The sequence below is a fragment of the Podarcis tiliguerta genome, assembly GCF_965153285.1.
Source record: "Podarcis tiliguerta genome assembly, chromosome: 6".
NCBI lineage: Eukaryota > Metazoa > Chordata > Lepidosauria > Squamata > Lacertidae > Podarcis > Podarcis tiliguerta.
The window spans coordinates 15522429-15541635 of NC_139539.1; the positions used below are offsets into that span (position 1 = coordinate 15522429).

At 43.7% G+C, this 19207-nt stretch overlaps 1 protein-coding gene across 3 annotated transcripts in view; it reads right to left on the minus strand.

The window, feature by feature from the left end:
* Positions 1-13665, minus strand: part of CASS4 (Cas scaffold protein family member 4) — a 48657-nt gene extending 34992 nt beyond the window's left edge. Inside the window, exon 1 of one of the 3 annotated variants that reach the window (XM_083446853.1) lies at positions 13474-13665. In XM_083446853.1, coding sequence (XP_083302979.1) covers positions 13474-13509 — 36 coding nt within the window. In that variant the 5' untranslated portion in view covers positions 13510-13665. Of the gene's footprint in view, positions 1-11351; positions 11654-13473 lie in introns of those variants that run through there. The other 2 variants (XM_083446855.1, XM_083446854.1) reach the window with 2 other exon arrangements.
* Positions 13666-19207: the final 5542 nt, after the last annotated feature.

Genomic DNA, 19207 nt, shown 5'->3' on the forward strand with positions numbered 1-19207 from the left:
TTCTTGCAGCTCCTGAGCACATTTAGAAGAAGCAAGCAAAAATAAGGCTAGCAAAGGCAGTTTTCTTCTGCTCAACAATGCATTGAGTCACAGCTTAAAGTGACCCATCCAATTCCAAAGAGGAAGTGTGTGATGAAATTATTTAAAAACAAATAAATTGCCCTAAATCAGCATAGTTCCAAGGCAGCATGTAGATAGCTCAAGAAAGAGAGAAAGAGTAAAGAACAGAACTTAGCCCGCTATTCAGACTCAAAGCCTGCAATGCAAGATTTGTAGATTATTTCAAATCAATAAAGCATAGGCTGACCACTTACCCATCACCCAGAAAAGAGGAAATGCATCACCAAATGAGAAAAGAGGGGAAATAATTTGCTTTAATTCTGGGTACCAAGTTCAGCATCAATGAACCTTAGTGAGAAACCACATTTTGAATACCTCTAAGAGGCTCATCCTAAGAGAACACAAATGACCCAATGGTCTTGAAAGGATGATTTTGAGAGTGACCAATTCAAATCTGCTATTATTTTTGTGACTGGATAACATTTAGCTTGGTAAGTCTATGTGTGATGAAGAAGCACACATACTGCTTTTGGAAAACCAAAGAATTTTAATTTTACCTTCTGAAAATGTCAGGTAATAATAATAATAATAATAATAATAATAGATGTTTTAATGTGCTGCAAACTGCACTGAGATGTTTTTCTTAAAAATATAAAGTGGTACAGAAATGAAATGAACAATTAATCAATAAAGGGTCCAGAAGCCCATCATAAAAGCTAGGAGGATCATGGTATGCTTAGCAAATGCCTTAATATGAGGCAAGCTGAAAGTCAAACATATGCAATCAATAGGCATTAACCCTCTGCTTCAGGTATACTCCCTCCAAAAAATGCTGCCGCAAGATAAGTGGGCAAGATAACATCACCCAAACCCCCTGCATTTCCAAATACAGAAGCCAAACAGAATGGCAGTTGAATCTTACATTGACCCTGATGATGGAAAAACATTCTCCCCATATCTAAGAGCAGCAAGATAGCTCAAGAAGATACAGGGCAGCCTATGTGGAACACAAACTCTGTCTTCCGACCTGATGCCATGCCTTCCCATCCTGCAGCAGCTGACTCTTGAAGCAACAGCCTCACTCTACCCAATGGCTGGATCAGGCCTGCATAATAAACTACTGATGTAATAATTATATAACGTTCATTCAACGCTTGCATGGGATCAGTCTTTCTGTGTAGCAGCACCTACACGCTGGAACTCGCCGCACATTGATAATCGGCAGCCACCTTTGCTATATTGTTTTTGGCACATCCTAAAAAAATTTAAAATGCTTACAAAAGCCTACCCAGAAATGTAATTTAGACATGTAATATTGTCTGCTGATAATACTTTAAAAATCAACTTATTTTTATTGTTTGGATTCATCAGTATTTTTAGTGAATATTTTATAAAGTTCTATGCAAACTGCTTAGAGGTTTTTGGTGATTTGGTGGTATCTAAATCCTGTTGACTCTTTGAGAGTCCCATGGACTGCAAGAAGTACAAACATATCCATTCTTAGGGAAATCAGCCCTGAGCGCTCACTGGAAGGACAGATCCTGAAGCTGAGGCTCCAATACTTTGGCCACCTCATGAGAAGAGAAGACTCCCTGGAAAAGACCCTGATGTTGGGAAAGATGGAGGGCACAAGGAGAAGGGGACGGCAGAGGACGAGATGGTTGGACCATGTTCTCAAAGCTACTAACATGAGTTTGACCAAACTGCGGGAGGCAGTGGAAGACAGGAGTGCCTGGCGTGCTCTGGTCCATGGAGTCACGAAGAATCGGACACGACTAAACACAAATCCTGTTGAATTAAGAAAATGGTTGTGTATAGACACTCTTGAAAAAGACTTACTTCAGTGTTCCTTCCAAGTCTATTTGAGTCTATCTGAGCATTCTGCATTTCCCCTTAGAGTCACACTTCCCATCTGCTTTGAGAAGGTACTATCTTGTGAAAACACAACTTCCTTCTCGTTGCTTGAGGGTTCTGTATATTTTTAGTACCCGCTACTAGCAAGGCAAAATTTTTACCCGTCTTGTCAAGTCGTCAACTTTGCTTGCAGGGCAAAGGAGAAGAGGATTTGAAAACCAAATGCAATGCAGTGCAATGCAGAATTGAAGCCCCACTTCAGGGGTCCCTTTGGGGGCCCAGGAGCACATTTGGAAATCATTAAGAAACGGTTGTAGGCAGCACAGAATGACCCTTTCACAGAAGGAAAACTGGCAGCACTCAGGACCTTGAAAAACAGGCAGAGCACCTTAACATGCGCTTAAAGCAGTACCATACCACTTCAAACAGAATCCTGGGAACTGTAGTTTGTTAACGGTGCTGAGAGCTGTCAGGAGATCCCTTATAGAGCTACGATTCCCAGCTCGGGCCCATATCTCCTGTTCCGCTTCATCTAAGGACATTACTCAGTGAGTCAAATCCTGCTTTTTAAGTTCTCTTTAATGTTTGTCTTTTCTTTCTCTTAGTTTAGAACTCTGTGCCATTGTTATTTAAAAGTATTCTTTCATTTTTCTTTCTTTTTTCAGTACCTGCACATTTAACCTCATATCCAAAAGTTTTAACAGGTAAGAGTCTTCCTCCCCTTTCTTTAGAGCTCTTGCTTGCAAGGGCATCTTTACAGGATCATTTTCCTGTGAGTAAGAAGTTGCTGGAGTCCTGTGGCATTTTTTGTAATGCTCATTTATTACCAAATACACAGGTCGAGCGGGTGAAAAAACAAGCAGGCAAAACACAGGTAAACCTGGTGGCCACTTACACATTGGCAAATAAGAGAAGATGCTTGCATATTTGCTCCCTGTATCCCCCCCCCCCGGGGACTTTTATAATCTTTCATAATATAGTGCCCTGTGTGAGGCCAAAATTTGGCACCCCCAAGTGGATCTTCTCAACTATGGATCTTCTCGGTTTCACACCTGCGTTGCTTGGTGTCCTGTGTAGGGGAACCGCCCACACTGCCCTAAATCCGGCACTGTCCCCCCTCTTCAGATCAAACCTGAATTTCAGCTCTAGACACAGAGGTTTGACCCCCTGAGCTAGCCTTTCCAACCTCAAAGGCTGTGGAAAGATGGCCCCAGAGCCAAGCCAGGAACAGCACCAAGCATTGCTTGGCATATTCAGAGAGCGCTCCTTGGCCGTGGTTATCCACGGGACTTCTTTGAGGTCTTGTTGTGCCGACCATGGCAACCGCACTTGCAGGAAAAGGAAATGAATGCATTTCACACCCAGCCAGAGGAAGGCCTGCCGTTTCAGCTCTACCTCTGCTCCAGAGCATCTTCTACTTTGTCATGTTATTTCCCCCCGCCTCTCATTTCCCTTTTTAACCTGGTTCAGCTGCAGTGACTCACGCAGCATGATGACAGCTCAGGAGGAATGAAAGAATGAGAAATCGGACTCTTGTTGTGCAAACCCAGCCACATCAACATTTAAAGCATGTTCACGCCCAGGCAGTTTGTTAAAGGTGCCAAGAGCTGTTTGAAGACCCTTCAGATTAAAGCTGCAGCACCCAGATTCTTTTGGGGGAAGCCACAGCATTTCAAGTGTTATTTGTTGTTGTTTAGTCGTGTCCGACTCTTCGTGACCCCATGGACCAGAGCACGCCAGGCACTCCTGTCTTCCACTGCCTCCCGCAGTTTGGTCAAGCTCATGATGGTAGCTTCGAGAACAGTATCCAACCATTTCGTCCTCTGTCGTCCCCTTCTCCTCGTCCCCTCCATCTTTCCCAACATCAGGGTCTTTTCCAGGGATCTTCTCTTCTCATGAGGTGGCCAAAGTACTGGAGCCTCAGCTTCAGGATCCGTCCTTCCAGTGAGCACTCAGGGCTGATTTCCTTAAGAATGGATAGGTGTGATCTTCTTGCAGTCCATGGGACTCTCAAGAGTCTCCTCCAGCACCATAATTCAAAAGCATCAATTCTTTGGCGATCAGCCTTCTTTATGGTCTCACTTCCATACATCACTACTGGGAAAACCATAGCTTTAACTATACGGACCTTTGTTGGCAAGGTGATGTCTCTGCTTTTTAAGATGCTGTCTAGGTTTGTCATTGCTTTCCTCCCAAGAAGCAGGAGTCTTTTAATTTTGTGACTGAAATGTAAAGGGATCCCTGACCATTAGGTCCAGTCATGACCGACTCTGGGGCTGCGGTGCTCATCTCACTTTACAAGCCGAGGGAGCCAGCATACAGCTTCCGGGTCATGTGGCCAGCATGACTAAGCTGCTTCTGGTGAACCAGAGCAGTGCACGCAAATGACGTTTACCTTCCCACCAGAGCGGTACCTATTGATCTACTTGCACTTTGACGTGCTTTAGAACTGCTAGGTTGGCAGGAGCTGGGACCGAGCAATGGGAGCTCACCCCCTTGCAGGGATTCGAACCGCCAACCTTCTGATCGGCAAGTCCTAGGCTCTGTGGTTTAACCCACAATGTCACCCACGCCCCTCAAGTGTTATAAGGGTGCTTTAAATGCTTGATGTGGATGTGACCTATATTACCGTTTTGGCTGCAGTATGGCAATTGCTGTTAAAATACCTAAAATTCTTGGACTTCAGCTCCCGTCAGCCACAGCCAGCATGGTCAGTGGTGAGGGATGATGGGAGTTGAAGTCCTGCAGCACCTGGAAGGCCATGAGTTCCCCTAGCCCTGCCATGGACAATATTATCTGCTGCTCTGGAGTCAGGACTGCAGTTTAGTGGTCCTTTACATATCCACAGAAAGACAGTGCTGGAATGTAATTGGTGGGTGTTGAACTTATTTCAGCCTTTTACTAGCTTTAGCAGTTCCTGTGCCAACCAGCAAAATGAGCCTCAAATATATCCCTACTACAGGGTTACGATATGTGGTTACATCTCATAACCACATATTCAATATCTGGCCCCTCCTATCCTCTGAAACTACTAACAGATTTTGTTTTTCATGCAAGAGCCCAGCCATCCCTATGGCCACTGAGATATATCCCTGGGACAATGGGAGAAGTGACAGTTCCATGTTGAAATTAGCAAGAACTTTATTCCGAACCGGAAACTGACTTTGAAAGGAGGTTATCTGCTAGAATATCAACTTGGCCAGTGGTGTGTTTTTAAAGAGTTATTTAAATTTCTAATGTTCCTTAACAATAACTATTTTGTTGTTGTTGTTGTAATCCATCTGCCTCAAGAGACAATGGAATGCACCTCCTGGGGTGAAGTCAAATTGCTGGAGTATCACAACGCCTGCTGTGGCTGCAGAGGCTGGTAACTCAAAACTAATACAGGCTCAATATTCAAGCAGGCAGGTGTGATTCAGTGATGGAAAAAGATCTCGGGTGCCACTGTTGTCTGTAGTTGCTGATGAACACTGGTGACAGCTTCAAAAGTGGAGCTGCACCAAAATTCCACACGTATTTTGCCATTTGGCCGATATATTACATTAAAATCCAGCGTTTTTAAATGTATTTATCAAGTTTTGCTGGGGATGTCTGATACTTAGCAACACTTGGCCCAAAGACTCTTGACATCCTTTAAATCAGGCATAGGCAAACTCTAGCCCTCCAGATGTTTGGGACTACAATTCCCACCATCCCTAGCTAACAGGACCAGTGGTCAGGGATGATAGGAATTGTAGTCCCAAACATCTGGAGGGCCAGAGTTTGCCTATGCCGGCTTTAAACCAATGATTCTAACTTCCCAGATTCAAGCAATCTCATTCCTTCTAATATAAACAATGAATTTTTTGCCGCTGTGCAACATTTCCAGATTCTGCCTTATATTTGTTATGGATTGATGGGAGCTATTTCTACCTGCTGATAAATTCTGAAGAGTTGTTGTTTTCCTGGAATCCAATAACTGGCTCCTCCATCTCAATCAATTGTTGCAAGCTGAGTAGTTTATTTTATTCCTTCCCTGCCTTAATGCCTACTAAACTGTTGCTTTGCCTGCCTGCCTTCGGGCCATGCAAGAATTTGCCTTGTACCATATCAGACCATTGCCCCATCTAATCTTCAAGGCTTCAGGTCCGTCCCTGTGTCATTTCCTAATCTAAACCTACCTGGAGCTTCCCACATTTCAAACATATACATAGATCACCTGTATGACCAGTTAAATTTATCAGAGCAAGCCTGGAGCCATGGAGAGAGGCTGCCAATCAAAATAGACACCATTGGACTGGATGGATCAATGATTCAGAAAAATTCAGCACCATACAGGTAGAGGAAGGCAAGCTGAGAAAGGCAGATTTACACATGCATGTACATATATGCATGTGCATCAATTGACATCTTATCATTAAATGAGTTATCACCTGATGTTGCACATGAGCTCTCTATGGGAAAGCATTGTACTTGAAGCAGTTGGGAAACGGCTGTAGCTCAGTGGTAGAGCATCTCCCCAACCCCTGACATCTCCAGGTAGGAGAGCCCTGTCTCAAATTCTGGAGTGTCACTGCCAATCAGCGTAGATGGACCAATCAGTGAACTAGATGGACCAATAGCTTGACTCAGTATATTGTCCCATGTTCCAGTCTCACACCTTCAGAGCATCACTTGAGCTCTATTCAGGCATCCCACTTAAGGGTTAAATCAACACATGATGGGGTAGAGCATGGGTAGGCAAACTAAGGCCGGGGGGGGGTGGTGGATCTGGCCCAATCGCCTTCTAAATCCGGCCTGCGGACAGTCCAGGAATCAGAGTGTTTTTACACGAGTAAAATGGGTCCTTTTATTTAAAATGCATCTTTGGGTTATTTGTGGGGCCTGCCTGGTGTTTTTACATGAATAGAACGTGTGTTTTTATTTAAAATGCATCTCTGGGTTATTTGTGGGGTATAGGAATTTGTTCATCCCCCCCCCCGAAAAAAATATAGTCCGGCCCCCCAAAAGGTCTGAGGGACAGTGGACTGGCCCCCTGCTGGAAAAGTTTGCTGAGCCCTGCAGTAGAGGGACGGTGCCCACCAGGCCCAGCCCCATGTTCCACCCCAGAGTCACCCCCCCCCCTCTGGCCCAGAAGCTTTATACACCAACAACTCCCATAAAAATGGTCTACAAGCAACCAGGTTTGTCATCCACCAAGTCCTGCCAATTTGTGCTCAACCATAATAATCTCTGCTCCTATCCTCAGAACAATGGCACTGTGATGATTACCCACACACCTGTACAGCTAGGGTGGCAAATATTTCCATCCTTGGCTGGCCAGATCCTGTACCCCCAACGAGGCACTCTGATGGGTAGGTGGGTTCGGCCACCTGTCAACATTGGTTGACCCGTATTTCCTTTGCAGTGTGGCTTGAATTCAAGCAAGATCCCTGCTAATTAATTCTCCAATACAACTCCAATCAGCTACACTCCATAGTGTGACAACATACTCACAATTGACTTGGAGCAGTTAGCTCCTGCTCCCAAAGACCTTTCATCTACCGAAGATAACATGAATTGCACTGCCACCCAGAATCCTTGGGAATAAGCATTTGAGGATTCCATTAGGACTACGACAAGAGATTGTCTCACCTCTTATATATCCCATTGATCACTTGTGCTCTAGAGATGAGGGCCTCCTGCAGACACCATGTTATCAGGAGTTTCATTCTGCACAGTGTAGGAATTGTCCTTTAGTGTTATGGCATCTGCCCTCTGGAATTAAAGGTAAAGGTACCCCTGCCCGTACGGGCCAGTCTTGACAGACTCTAGGGTTGTGCGCCCATCTCACTTAAGAGGCCGGGGGCCAGCGCTGTCCGGAGACACTTCCGGGTCACGTGGCCAGCATGACATCGCTGCTCTGGCGAGCCAGAGCCGCACACGGAAACGCCGTTTACCTTCCCGCTAGTAAGCGGTCCCTATTTATCTACTTGCACCCGGGAGTGCTTTCGAACTGCTAGGTTGGCAGGCGCTGGGACCGAACAACGGGAGCGCACCCTGCCGCGGGGATTCGACTGCCGACCTTTCGATCGGCAAGCCTTAGGCGCTGAGGCTTTTACCCACAGCGCCACCCGCGTCCCATTACTTCCTGTTAAATATTAGAGATTTCTGTTGCCTTTTCTGCACCTACTGGAGACCTTTTCACTTTCAACAAGCCTTTTAAACTGAGATCTTTCCCAGTCTGCATCTGTATTGGAATTGTATTGGAGTATGGATGTTTTCACTGCTGTTGTTTGCCACTCTGGGCTTCTCCATGGGAGGATGGACAGGAGATAAATTTTACAAATATCAGTAAGGATAAAGATGACTGAGGTCATCTTCAGAGGCCCTTCCCTGAGTACCTCTGCCTTATAAGTGATCAAAGAGAGGGTCTTTTTATTCATCTCCCATCTTTTGGAACAATCATCCCTGAGAAGCTTGCCTTGAACTAGGTGAAGACATTGCATTCTAACATGCCTTTTAATGCGTTACTTAAAATTATTTTGCTACTCATATGTTTTCCTCAGAGCTATGTTTTATCTATTATTTGACTACTGTATGCTTGTTTGCTGTTAAAAATATGTAGTGATATCTCTCAGGTGCCCTGGAAGTAGAATTGCTGAAGGACATGGTATAATCTTTTAAAACAACTGCATAATTTCTACTCCACTATCAACCTGAATTAGACAAATCTATGTAGCAGGTTCACTTTCTGGACACCCCATTAGAATTATGCAATGGCTGTAGAACCACTACCTTATGCCTGATTTAAAAATGCTGCTCACCAGCAGTAGACCACCTAACAGAAACCCAGAAGTCAGTGAGAGAACATTTCAGTCTCCTAGGCTAGTCTCCCCTCAAATTCACCACACTATTTGTTTGTTTGCTTTTGGTCATTTATGTCCCACCTAATCGCTGAAGTTTCTAACTACTAATGCAACAAAAGACTTTGAAGGAAATCTCAGTATTAAACTGCCATGTTGATTAAGGTCAATTCAGCCTTAATCTAGATTGTGGGCCTCTTTCCCACAACATGTCCTTATTAAATTACCACAGCATAGCTAGAAAGATGGCATTATCTTGAATGATTATCACATCACCAGCGTCATATTGCATTATTGCATTATCGCTATGCCTGTTGTGGTGAATGGGTTGACCGTTCTTGTCTTGTATACATTTGGGCATTTCATAACAATCCCACAGATCTAATGCTTCCCTTTGTAATTCATGACTCTAGTATTTACAACCCCCTGACACCATTTTTCTGCGTGAAAGTATGGATATTAGTTTAGCAAGGATAACCCTTCAGCATCTGACACACTGGGTTTTGTAGTCCACAAAAGCTTATTCCACAATAAATGTGTTAGGTTCACATCCACACCATAACACATGGTTTTCTCCAAAGAATCTTGGGAACTGTAATTTACTCCTCACAGAACTACAATTTCCAGCACCCTTCAGTTCCCAGGATTCCTTGGGGGAAGCTATGCATGTTAAACTTGCTTTAAATGATGGTATAGATGTGACCTGAGACTTTTAGGTGCCACAAATTATTCATTGATTTGCTGCAACATAGCTACTCCTCTGGAGTGGACAGAAGTTGCTGTTTAAGCTGCTCAGCTATGAGCAAATAAACACAAAGTCCTTGCTGAGATTCCCAGACAAGTCAAACTGAAACAGCACCCTGAACTGCCATCACTTTATGTTTGACAAGACCCATTTAAAGGCAGACTGGCACGTAACAGTTTTAAAAGTTTGCAATTAAAAGGCTGTGTTGGAATGTAAATGTTTGCTATTTTCTTTTTTTCTTTTCACTTTATGGCAGCAAACTTGTGCATTCTTCCTTGCCAGTAAATCCCGTAGAATAAAATTATAAAGGAGAATTGCAGCATCTTAAATTTATTATGGTGTATGTTTTCATGGACCAAAGTCCACTTCATCAAATATATGAAGCATTGCCCTAAGTTGGCAAGTACAGTGGTACCCCGGGTTACAGACGCTTCAGGTTACATACGCTTCAGGTTACAGACTCCACTAACCCAGAAATAGTACCTTGGGTTAAGAACTTTGCTTCAGGATGAGAACAGAAATTGTGCAGCGGCGGCATGGCGGCAGCGGGAGGCCCCATCAGCTTAAGTCGTACCTCAGGTTAAGAACAGTTTCAGGTTAAGAACAGACCTCCAGAATGAATTAAGTTCTTAACCGAGGTGTCAAGAGAGAAAATATGTAGACCATGAAGTCAGAGGGAAATAAAATGCAAGAAAGAAAGAAAAAGAAAATAGACAATAGATTGTCATTCTAGTAAATTCACCATCTAAAGCAGTGGCTCCTAAACTTTTCTGGGGTCACAGTCACCTTTGAGAATCTAATGCAAGCCTGGATCCCCACTCCATAACAGTGGACTTAAACACATGCACATAACATTTTGCATACAATATATCTTGTTGCATGGAGGTGGGGTGGGGTCAGAAAGTTTTTGTGCATCAGTGAAGACAATGCTAAGCTAGGGGGACCAGTGGTCTGGCTCAATACAAGGCAGCTTCCTGTACTCATTCTTTGCAACAACTAATCCGTAAGCTGCAAGCAGTAGTCGGTCCACCCAACAAATGGTCTATGTGAAAGAAAGACCATATTGGGGACACTTTGGACAGATTCAGGACCACAGTTCCCTGGCAGAGCACCTGCCTTGAATTCAGAAGTTCTAGCCTCAGTGTCTCCAGGTAAAGTTGGGAAAAGCTGCTCCCAGAAATCCTGGAGAGCTGCTAGGAGTCAGAGGAGATGGTGGTGAGCTATGTGGACCAGTGGTCTGATGATGCTGTACAAAGCAGTTTCCTATCTTCCTCCCAAGCAGTTACAAGTAGCCTTTCTCAAAATAAGGGGTGGGTGAGTGAGGCATTTCTGATTGCCACAGATGTTCAGAAATACATTTCAACTCACCTAAAAGATTATCAAAGTAAAATGGAGAAACTGAACACCCACAATCAGTACAGCGTATCTTTTCTACAAGAGGGCAAGGGCATTCAAAGAGCGGTTGTCTCCCCAAAACAATCACACACAAACCTCCTCTCCGTTCTCGCATATATCAGTTTCTCCTCTTTTCAGAAATAAAAGCTGCAACCCTAAGAACTCTTACTAGAGAGGAAGCCCCACTGAGCTCTGTGGAATTTACACCTGAGTAAGCATGTTCGTTTATGGACTGAATCGTAGGGGAAGGGTGAGGGCAGAGATGCATGATTTTAAAGTACCGGCATTCACCAATGACATGAAAAACAATGACAGCATCTACAGAGGAGATGGCCCCAAAGTGTAGATACACCATATGAAATAATTTCATTTTAAAAATAAACCAAATCTTCAAATAAATGCCGCTTAGAAACAACAATGCCCCATCCCCATGAAAACAGAACGGAGCTCAAGGAAACGTCCGCTACACTCACGTTGACTTTCATTTTGCTGTTTTCAGCTGTGAGCCTCTACTCGTCCATCATCGAAATCGCACCCTCCAGGTAGTCTCTCTTATTCCTGTCTCTTTTTTTTCTGTTGTCCAAAAGGGGCAAACAATCAAGCTGGTCTGCAGCACGGCAAGGTTTTGTGCAGACCTTTTGTGCAGCCTCCTTGCATGGGGAAGTAGCTTTCGAGTGAAGCGAGCAGCCCTCGGGGATGAAAGGCGAGGAGCTAATCGCGCAGCAAATTCCCTTCCAGCGCAGCAATTGGCTTGTAGTTATCTCCATGCAAATGAGGACATCCCATGATCTCCGCCACCCCAGAGGATTTTGGTGCCTCTAGTGTCAAGGGGCTAAAGGAAGGGGGTGAAATAAAAGCCAAAACAGAGAGTGTTCTTGTTCTTAGATCTCCAACACTTTAGAAACAGCGCATCACTGACTATAATGCAAAAAATAAAAATATGTCTGAGCAGGGCAGATTTTGAGGATGTTTTCCCAGCAGGCTTGCAAGAACCCAGCTGATGTTTCAAGGTTCGGTCTTGGGCTATGGTGGCGGCTTTGAATTATCCGTGTTCACTCCGCCGAGACTGTCCTGCCTCAGTGAACCCCCTTCAAACTACAAAAACAAAGGCTTCGTAATGGCATCGCTTTAGAGGCACACACAGAGAAGGAGAATCGCGAAGAACAAAGCACATTAGCCCCACGAAAATGAAATACTTTCACTGGGGCCCGGCTATTCAAATTGACCATCTGGTCTCCTTGGCTAGAATCTGCTGCTTAATCACTTTTTAACATGCACCGGTTCTGTGCAATGATCCCCCCGCCCACCGCCCCCGGTTCCTTTTACTCATCATCACCCCTTTCCCTTTGTCTTTTGAATTAGACCTTCCTCTTTTCAGAGAAACAATATTTCTGAGAATAAAATGCACACACACACACACAAGCAAATATTCGATTTTCTGTGCCAGTATAGCACTACCTTTAACTCAAGACAGGCTATGGGGAACCTCCAGGTTTACAGAAGTACAGTGGTACCTCGGGTTGCAGACGCTTCAGGTTTCAGACTCCACTAACCCAGAAATAGTACCTCAGGTTAAGAAGTTTGCTTCAGGATGAGAACAGATATCATGCTCCGGCGGCGTGGTGGCAGCAGGAGGCCCCATTAGCCAAAGTTGTACCTCAGGTTAAGAACAGTTTCAGGTTAAGAACGGACCTCCAGAACGAATTAAGTTCTGAACCCGAGGTACCACTGTATGCAAAATCTTTTGGGGAGGGGACAGAACCCTCAAAGAGGGAAATTCCCTGAAACAGTCCAATGGGAACTCAGGGGCCACAGAAGACTGACCGATTCTTGAGAGGGACCCCTGTCCCACAGAAAACCCATGTTAGAAAAGAGCATAGTTCACTGGCTGGAACTGTGACCATGAGCACTCCAAACTACAACCACTACAAAGAGAATTTCTTCAACAGTTTTTCTTAGGCCAGTGTACAAGGACAAATGCAATTGTGTTCATTTCTGCCCTGTTCATTTCTGAACATATTGGCAATAAAATATTAATTTAGATTTCCTCATTGCATCCAACCAGACTTACAGTGCAATCCTATGTACGTCTACTCAGGGGTAAGCCACTCTCATATGTGTGGGTATTGGAAGGATACAAATTACCGTATTTTTCGCTCTATAAGACTCACCAGACCACAAGACGCACCTAGTTTTTGGAGGAGGAAAACAAGGGGGGGGAAATTCTGAATCTCAGAAGCAAGAACAGCAACAGGGATCGCTGCGCAGTGAAAGCAGCTATCCCTCTTGCTGTTCTGGCTTCTGGGATAGCTGCGCAGCCTGCATTCGTTCCATAAGACGCACACACATTTCCCCTTACTTTTTAGGAGGGAAAAAGTGAGTCTTATAGAGCAAAAAATACGGTAATTTTATACATGTTTACTCAAAAGTTCCACTGAGTCCAATGTAGTTTATTCCCAGGAAAGTGTGCATCGGATTTCAATCTCACACTTACATGGGAGTAAGTTGCAGTGTAGAATTTACTTTTGAGTAGTCATCAATAGGCTTTATCTTTTACTCTCTTAAATTCCATCACATTGTTCTCTGCTGACCTACCTTTGCAAATCTGCTGCGTCCAATTTTTCTATCCATAGTTGTTACCAATAACTGTTGCCCCTTCCTATATCATCATCAGCCATCAAAGCTTTCGTTTTGCAAACTTCTGTGTATGTCACAAAATATATATTTCAAGAAAAAGGATCCAAAATAATATTCTTCAGAAGGAACTGGTGGGGAAAAATGAACAAATGTTCTTGGAAAAAGGGAATTTCTAAGGCCACAGACAATCAGTACAAAGCATGAGAGAAGGGACTCAAGTTTCAAAGTGAAGTTTGTTCTCATGACAGTCTTTCTGCAAATAACCCACACACAGGAAAAAGACACACAATATTTTCGCTTTGCTTCATCTTCCTGTGGTTCCTATTTTAGACAGATGATAGGAGGAACAGCCTGACTTGTTAGCTACAGGCGTCTTTTAAAAAACTTTGCGCATCAGGTGCTTGACTTCCAGAATGGGACAACACAACAGTCAACTCTTTTAAAAGAGCATTTTTCTTTATAGACGACGCTGGAAATGCCACCAGGAGCTGGGGGACATACTGATTCCACCCCAAACAATTTATATACAGCACAGTTGCAATCTACACAAGTCTCTTGGTGGAGGCTAGGGGATGGGCAGGAGAAAAATTCTACCAACAAAATTACGAGTTTGTCTGCTCCGAGGGAAGTCCCAGAGAGTTCCAATAAAGCAAGGATCAGTTAGTGGGTAACTACAGGGATCAATGGGATGTGGGTGGCGCTGTGGGTTAAACCACAGAGCCTAGGACTTGCCAATCAGAAGGTTGGCGGTTCGAATCCCAGAGACGGGGTGAGCTCCCGTTGCTCGGTCCCTGCTCCTGCCAACCTAGCAGTGCGAAAGCACATCAAAGTGCAAGTACCTCTGGCAGGAAGGTAAACGGTGTTTCCGTGCGCTGCTCTGGTTCTCCAAAAGTGGCTTAGTCATGCTGGCCACATGACCTGGAAGCTGTATGCTGGCTTCCTCAGCCAATAAAGCAAGATGAGCTCCGCAACCCCAGAGTCGGCCATGACTGAACCTAATGTTCAGGGGTCCCTTTACCTTTTAGAGGGACCAATGTCTCTCCACAACTATTCCACTGGGCCCAAATGAGGGCTTGGTAGGACCTCTCTGAATCCAACTGTGTGTCGGGCAATTTCTAGGCAACTTCCAATATTCCATTCTTGGCCAAAATGCTTGAGCATGTGACAGCATCTCCACTCTAGGTCTTTCTGTGTTGTTCTAGAGCCATTTTAACAGGGCCAGCCCACCCATGAGGCAGTCACCTCAGGCAGCAGATTGGGGAACAGCTGGGACTTATATGACTGAGACAGCTTTGGTCCCCTTAGTAGGTAGTTTATGCTGGGAGCAAGATGGGGGGGGGGGGAGTGTTGCCATGTTGGTCCTCTTACCAGCTTTTAATACCACCAGCCATGGTGTACTTCTGGTTCTCATGGCTGGCATGGGACTAAGTGACACTGTTTTGTGGTGGTTCCAGTCCTTCTTGGAAGAATGGTTTCAGAAGGTCATGCTGGGAGACTTATGTCTAGTGCTTCAGCTTTTTGTCCATGGTGTGGGTGGCCAATCGCATACTCTCAGTTGATGATTTTACAGTTACCACATATCTAATGCAGGAATGAACAGGGATGCTTAAAAATTTCCCTGAAAGTCAATAACAAGGGTAGTAGAAGCACCTCAGTGACCTAGCTCCTTTATTCATGGGTTGTAAAAATTACTGAAATAACTAATTATAAGGATTTTGAATACTGTACCAAAAAGCCCCATTTAAGTGCTAACAACCCAATTCAATTACTCACAAGTAATTCCCATTAAATTCCCTGGGTCTCACTCTGATGTATGAGTGCAAAAGACAGTACCCAATTATTATTTTCTCGCAGCAGGCCTCCGACTACTGCAAAGCAACCTCATTCATATCTGTAGACAAGACAAAGAATGGGTGATCAATCAAGAAGGGCATCCAGCCAATTCCCACATGCGCAATAAAATCCCCACCCCTTCTGGCCAATTCAACTCCAATAGGTTGATGTTTCAAGGTCTGAATCCCAGTCAAGATTTCTCTCTTAGTGCATAAGCCACAGCACCCAAAATAGTAAATTGGTACCAACCAAGTGTGCTGAATTATTATTATTATTATTATTATTATTATTATTATTATTATTTTGCAAGATCTATACCTCAAGCAGTTGGAAAACAAGTGGTGACCTTGGAATTCTCACCGTCTTATGTGGGATTTATTTTACTTTATTGGTTTCCTGGTCCTAGTTCCTTTTTTGACAAAGAGCTGTGGGAATACCCTAAATAGTTTATAAAATTATAAAATATGACTTATAATACCCCATATAATATATTCTCCACCTCCGGAAAGCTCTCCCCTTCAAGATTCTTTGGGACAAAAAGTATTTTCCCCCCATGAAACACTTTAATGAGCAATGACCTCAGTCCTCAGGCAGCCTAAAATAAACATTGGGTCACCTCAAATGACAACACCATGGGAATGCCCCCTCCCCCATGAGATGTCACCAGAGTTGAGTCTGGCCCACTGCTTTCTGCTTGTACAAGTCACTGTCAACTAAAGCAACTTTGCAAGAAACGTCACTGTTTCACAGGTCAAATGAAACGTTTCGTTTATCTTGGACATATATGGTCTAGCTTGTTTGTTTTCAAATGAGTCATCATAATGATCATCCTCAAATAGATGTTCACCATCCTCTGAACTGAAGTCTTGGCTTACCACAGTTGGGGTGTTTGCACATATCAGTGCCCTTTGAGGCCTTGTTTCATACACCCACATCATGGTCCTTCACACTTCTTTGTAGGCTAGTAGACTGAGACTGGCCTCAGGTGCTGGCAGATTCTCCTCCCCATGGAGAACCAACTGCTCACTTCCATCTCTGCCTTCCAACTTCCAGCTCCTGCCAAGTGGACTTGCTGTTCTTGGGTCCCGCTCTGAATACCTTCTCCGTATCACGGCCAAATACTTTGCATGTTGAGGTTTCACAAAAGTCTTTTCTTCTTCTTTGGCAATCACTTGTAGCCGAGTAAGATTGTCTTCCATAAACACGGTTTTAACAATGAGTCCGTGACTGTGGAGGCCAATTCTGGATCCACATGTCCCACAGTGGGGACATAGGTTTCCGGGCAGGAATTGATCATGGTGAGGGTTTGCCTTCCTCTTAGCTCACTACTCCCTTTCGTCCTGAGTTCGAGCATCTTCAAAGTCCATGACGCATTTGGTAGAGGCTGTTCTCCAACTGGAGCGCTCGCAGGCCAGTATTTCCCAGTTGTTGGTGTTTATACTACATTCTTGAAGATTTGCTTTGAGTGTCTTTGAACTTCTTTTGTTGACCACCTGCATTATGCTTACCATTTTTAAGTTCGGAACAGAGTAGTTGCTTTGGAAGATGATAATCAGGCATCCGAACATGACCAGTCCAACGAAGTTGAAGAATCATTGCTTTGACACTGGTGGTCTTTGCTTCTTCCAGTACAAAACAGTATCCGTATGGTGGCAGTTGGTACCTCTCCTTACCTGTTCCAGGCACAGAGCAGAGCACCCATGCCTGCTGGGACCTCCCACTAGTGCATGGATGGTATCATTTGACTTACATACCAAACACCACTCATGCCTGAACGTTTTTATTATTTTTACCCTATTCCATTTATATTCCACCTTCTTCTCCAAGCTCAAGGCAGCATACATGGTTCTTGCCTCCTTATTTAATCTGCACAAGAAGCCTGTGTGGGTAGATTAGGCTGAGAGGCAGCGAGTGGCCCAAGGTCACCCAGTGAGCTTCATGGCTGAGTGGGATTTGAACCCTGGTCTCCCAGGGTCTAATCTAACCCTAATCACTACACCACACTGGCTCTATGTTGGAAATAAAGGGAATGACAGCATAAGGAAGCCAAGGTGTTCAGTCTTGAACGGGTGGGTTTTATTTTACAGCTTCTACTCCCCCTTAATCTCATTCTTGGATTTACTTCTCCCCAGGACTCATCCTTGCTTTGTCCCCTTGCTACTGGGCACATCTGGTTAAGCCAGGCTGATAGGAGAGCAAGCAGGAGGAGAGAGAGGGACCAGCTGCTGACTTTTCTAATTTATATGCAGGAGATACAGCAAGGATCACACTGGGAGCTGTCACCTGGGGCAGCCTCCTTTCCAAATAAAATACCTAGAATTTAGCAACCATTTCAGACCCCTGTATACTCCTTTTCACTTCACTCACTTTCTTACCACCATCTATTGTGTACTGTAGGCTATGCCAGTTTGTCCAAGCTTCTCAATACATTGGGTCCTGCTGACACTTGAGAAAAGCTTTTAACATAATTAAGATTTCAACGGATGCCATCTGCTTATTTGAATGGCAGGCACCATCATATCCCAGTAAGAAATACATTGTGAATCTGAGGAAACAGCTGTATAGGAGACTTAGTTCATTATTTATTGTGTTTCCCTTTGTATGCCTATCCTAGAAAGAAATGATCTTATTTTGTGTCGCAATGTAGTGGGTGGACAATTCAGGACATAATGTTCTGTCTGCTGTCTGATGAGCACAAGTATATAATAATAATAATAATAATAATAATAATAATAATAATAATAATTTTTTATTTATACCCCGCCCTCCCCAGCCAAGGCCAGGCTCAGAGCGGCTTACAAGCAATAATAAAAACAATATCCTATTAAGTTGCATTATTTGCAACTGCAACAAAGAAAATCCAAGTGAGAATTCTGAACCCAATGTCAGTGGCCTACAAAGGTTTTTTGGAGAAAGCTAAAATGAACAGCAACCCTAAGAAGTCTTGAGGTTGATTTTGCCAAGTCGAGGAATGCAACTGAAAGTTATCTAAAATGACTCTCCAGATGAAAACAATATTACAATAAAAAACCCTTTTATACATTGCTAGACGTATAATCAGTCATTCAATGAAAATACTGCTCTCCTTTTAAACTGGACATGCTGGCTGACATTTTCCTAGAGAAAATGAATCTCAGTAGTCTAAAAGTTGGGATCCAAGACTGTTTTGAAATTGAGAACTATCAAGGAAGACATCTAAAACAGAGCACAAGCTAAATGAGATGTGTAAAAAGCAACATGGGTTTTGGTTTTTTGTATTGTTTATGTAGTGCAACAAAGGTTTCACTTCTTCTTAGGAGTAAGACTATTTTGGTGCTTTAAAGTAGTTAGCCAAAAGAGCCTAAAAAGCAAAACTTGAGAAGGCTAAGAAACTGAACGCTAGAACAGCATATGCATTATAAATGAAAAAATGAACCAATGACTTGTCACTTATCATGTGTTCCTTAGACATGTATTACAAAAAAATTATATTTAATTCAATCTGTGGTTAAGCAGGAATGTCTCTGGCCAATCTGATAGGCATTAATAACAACTAAGTAACAGCTCATCTCCCATGCTATTCTCATAAAGCTTTCATGTGGAAATTAGCTTTAAACTTCACATGTGTGTACGGAGAAGAGATTGTCATAACGAAGGAACTAGTAATTGGGAAAATATTACCATCAGGGACTTCTTAGGGGTCACTCCCAGACTGTTTGATATGTCCTTTAGAGACCCAACAAAAACTGGACTATGACACTACAAAACTTTACCTAACAAATGTATCTGGATCAAAGAACCTCATAAGAACCTGTTAGACAGGCCAATGGCCCCAGGTAACCCAGATCCTTTTCTCACAGTGGCCACCAAGATGCCCCAC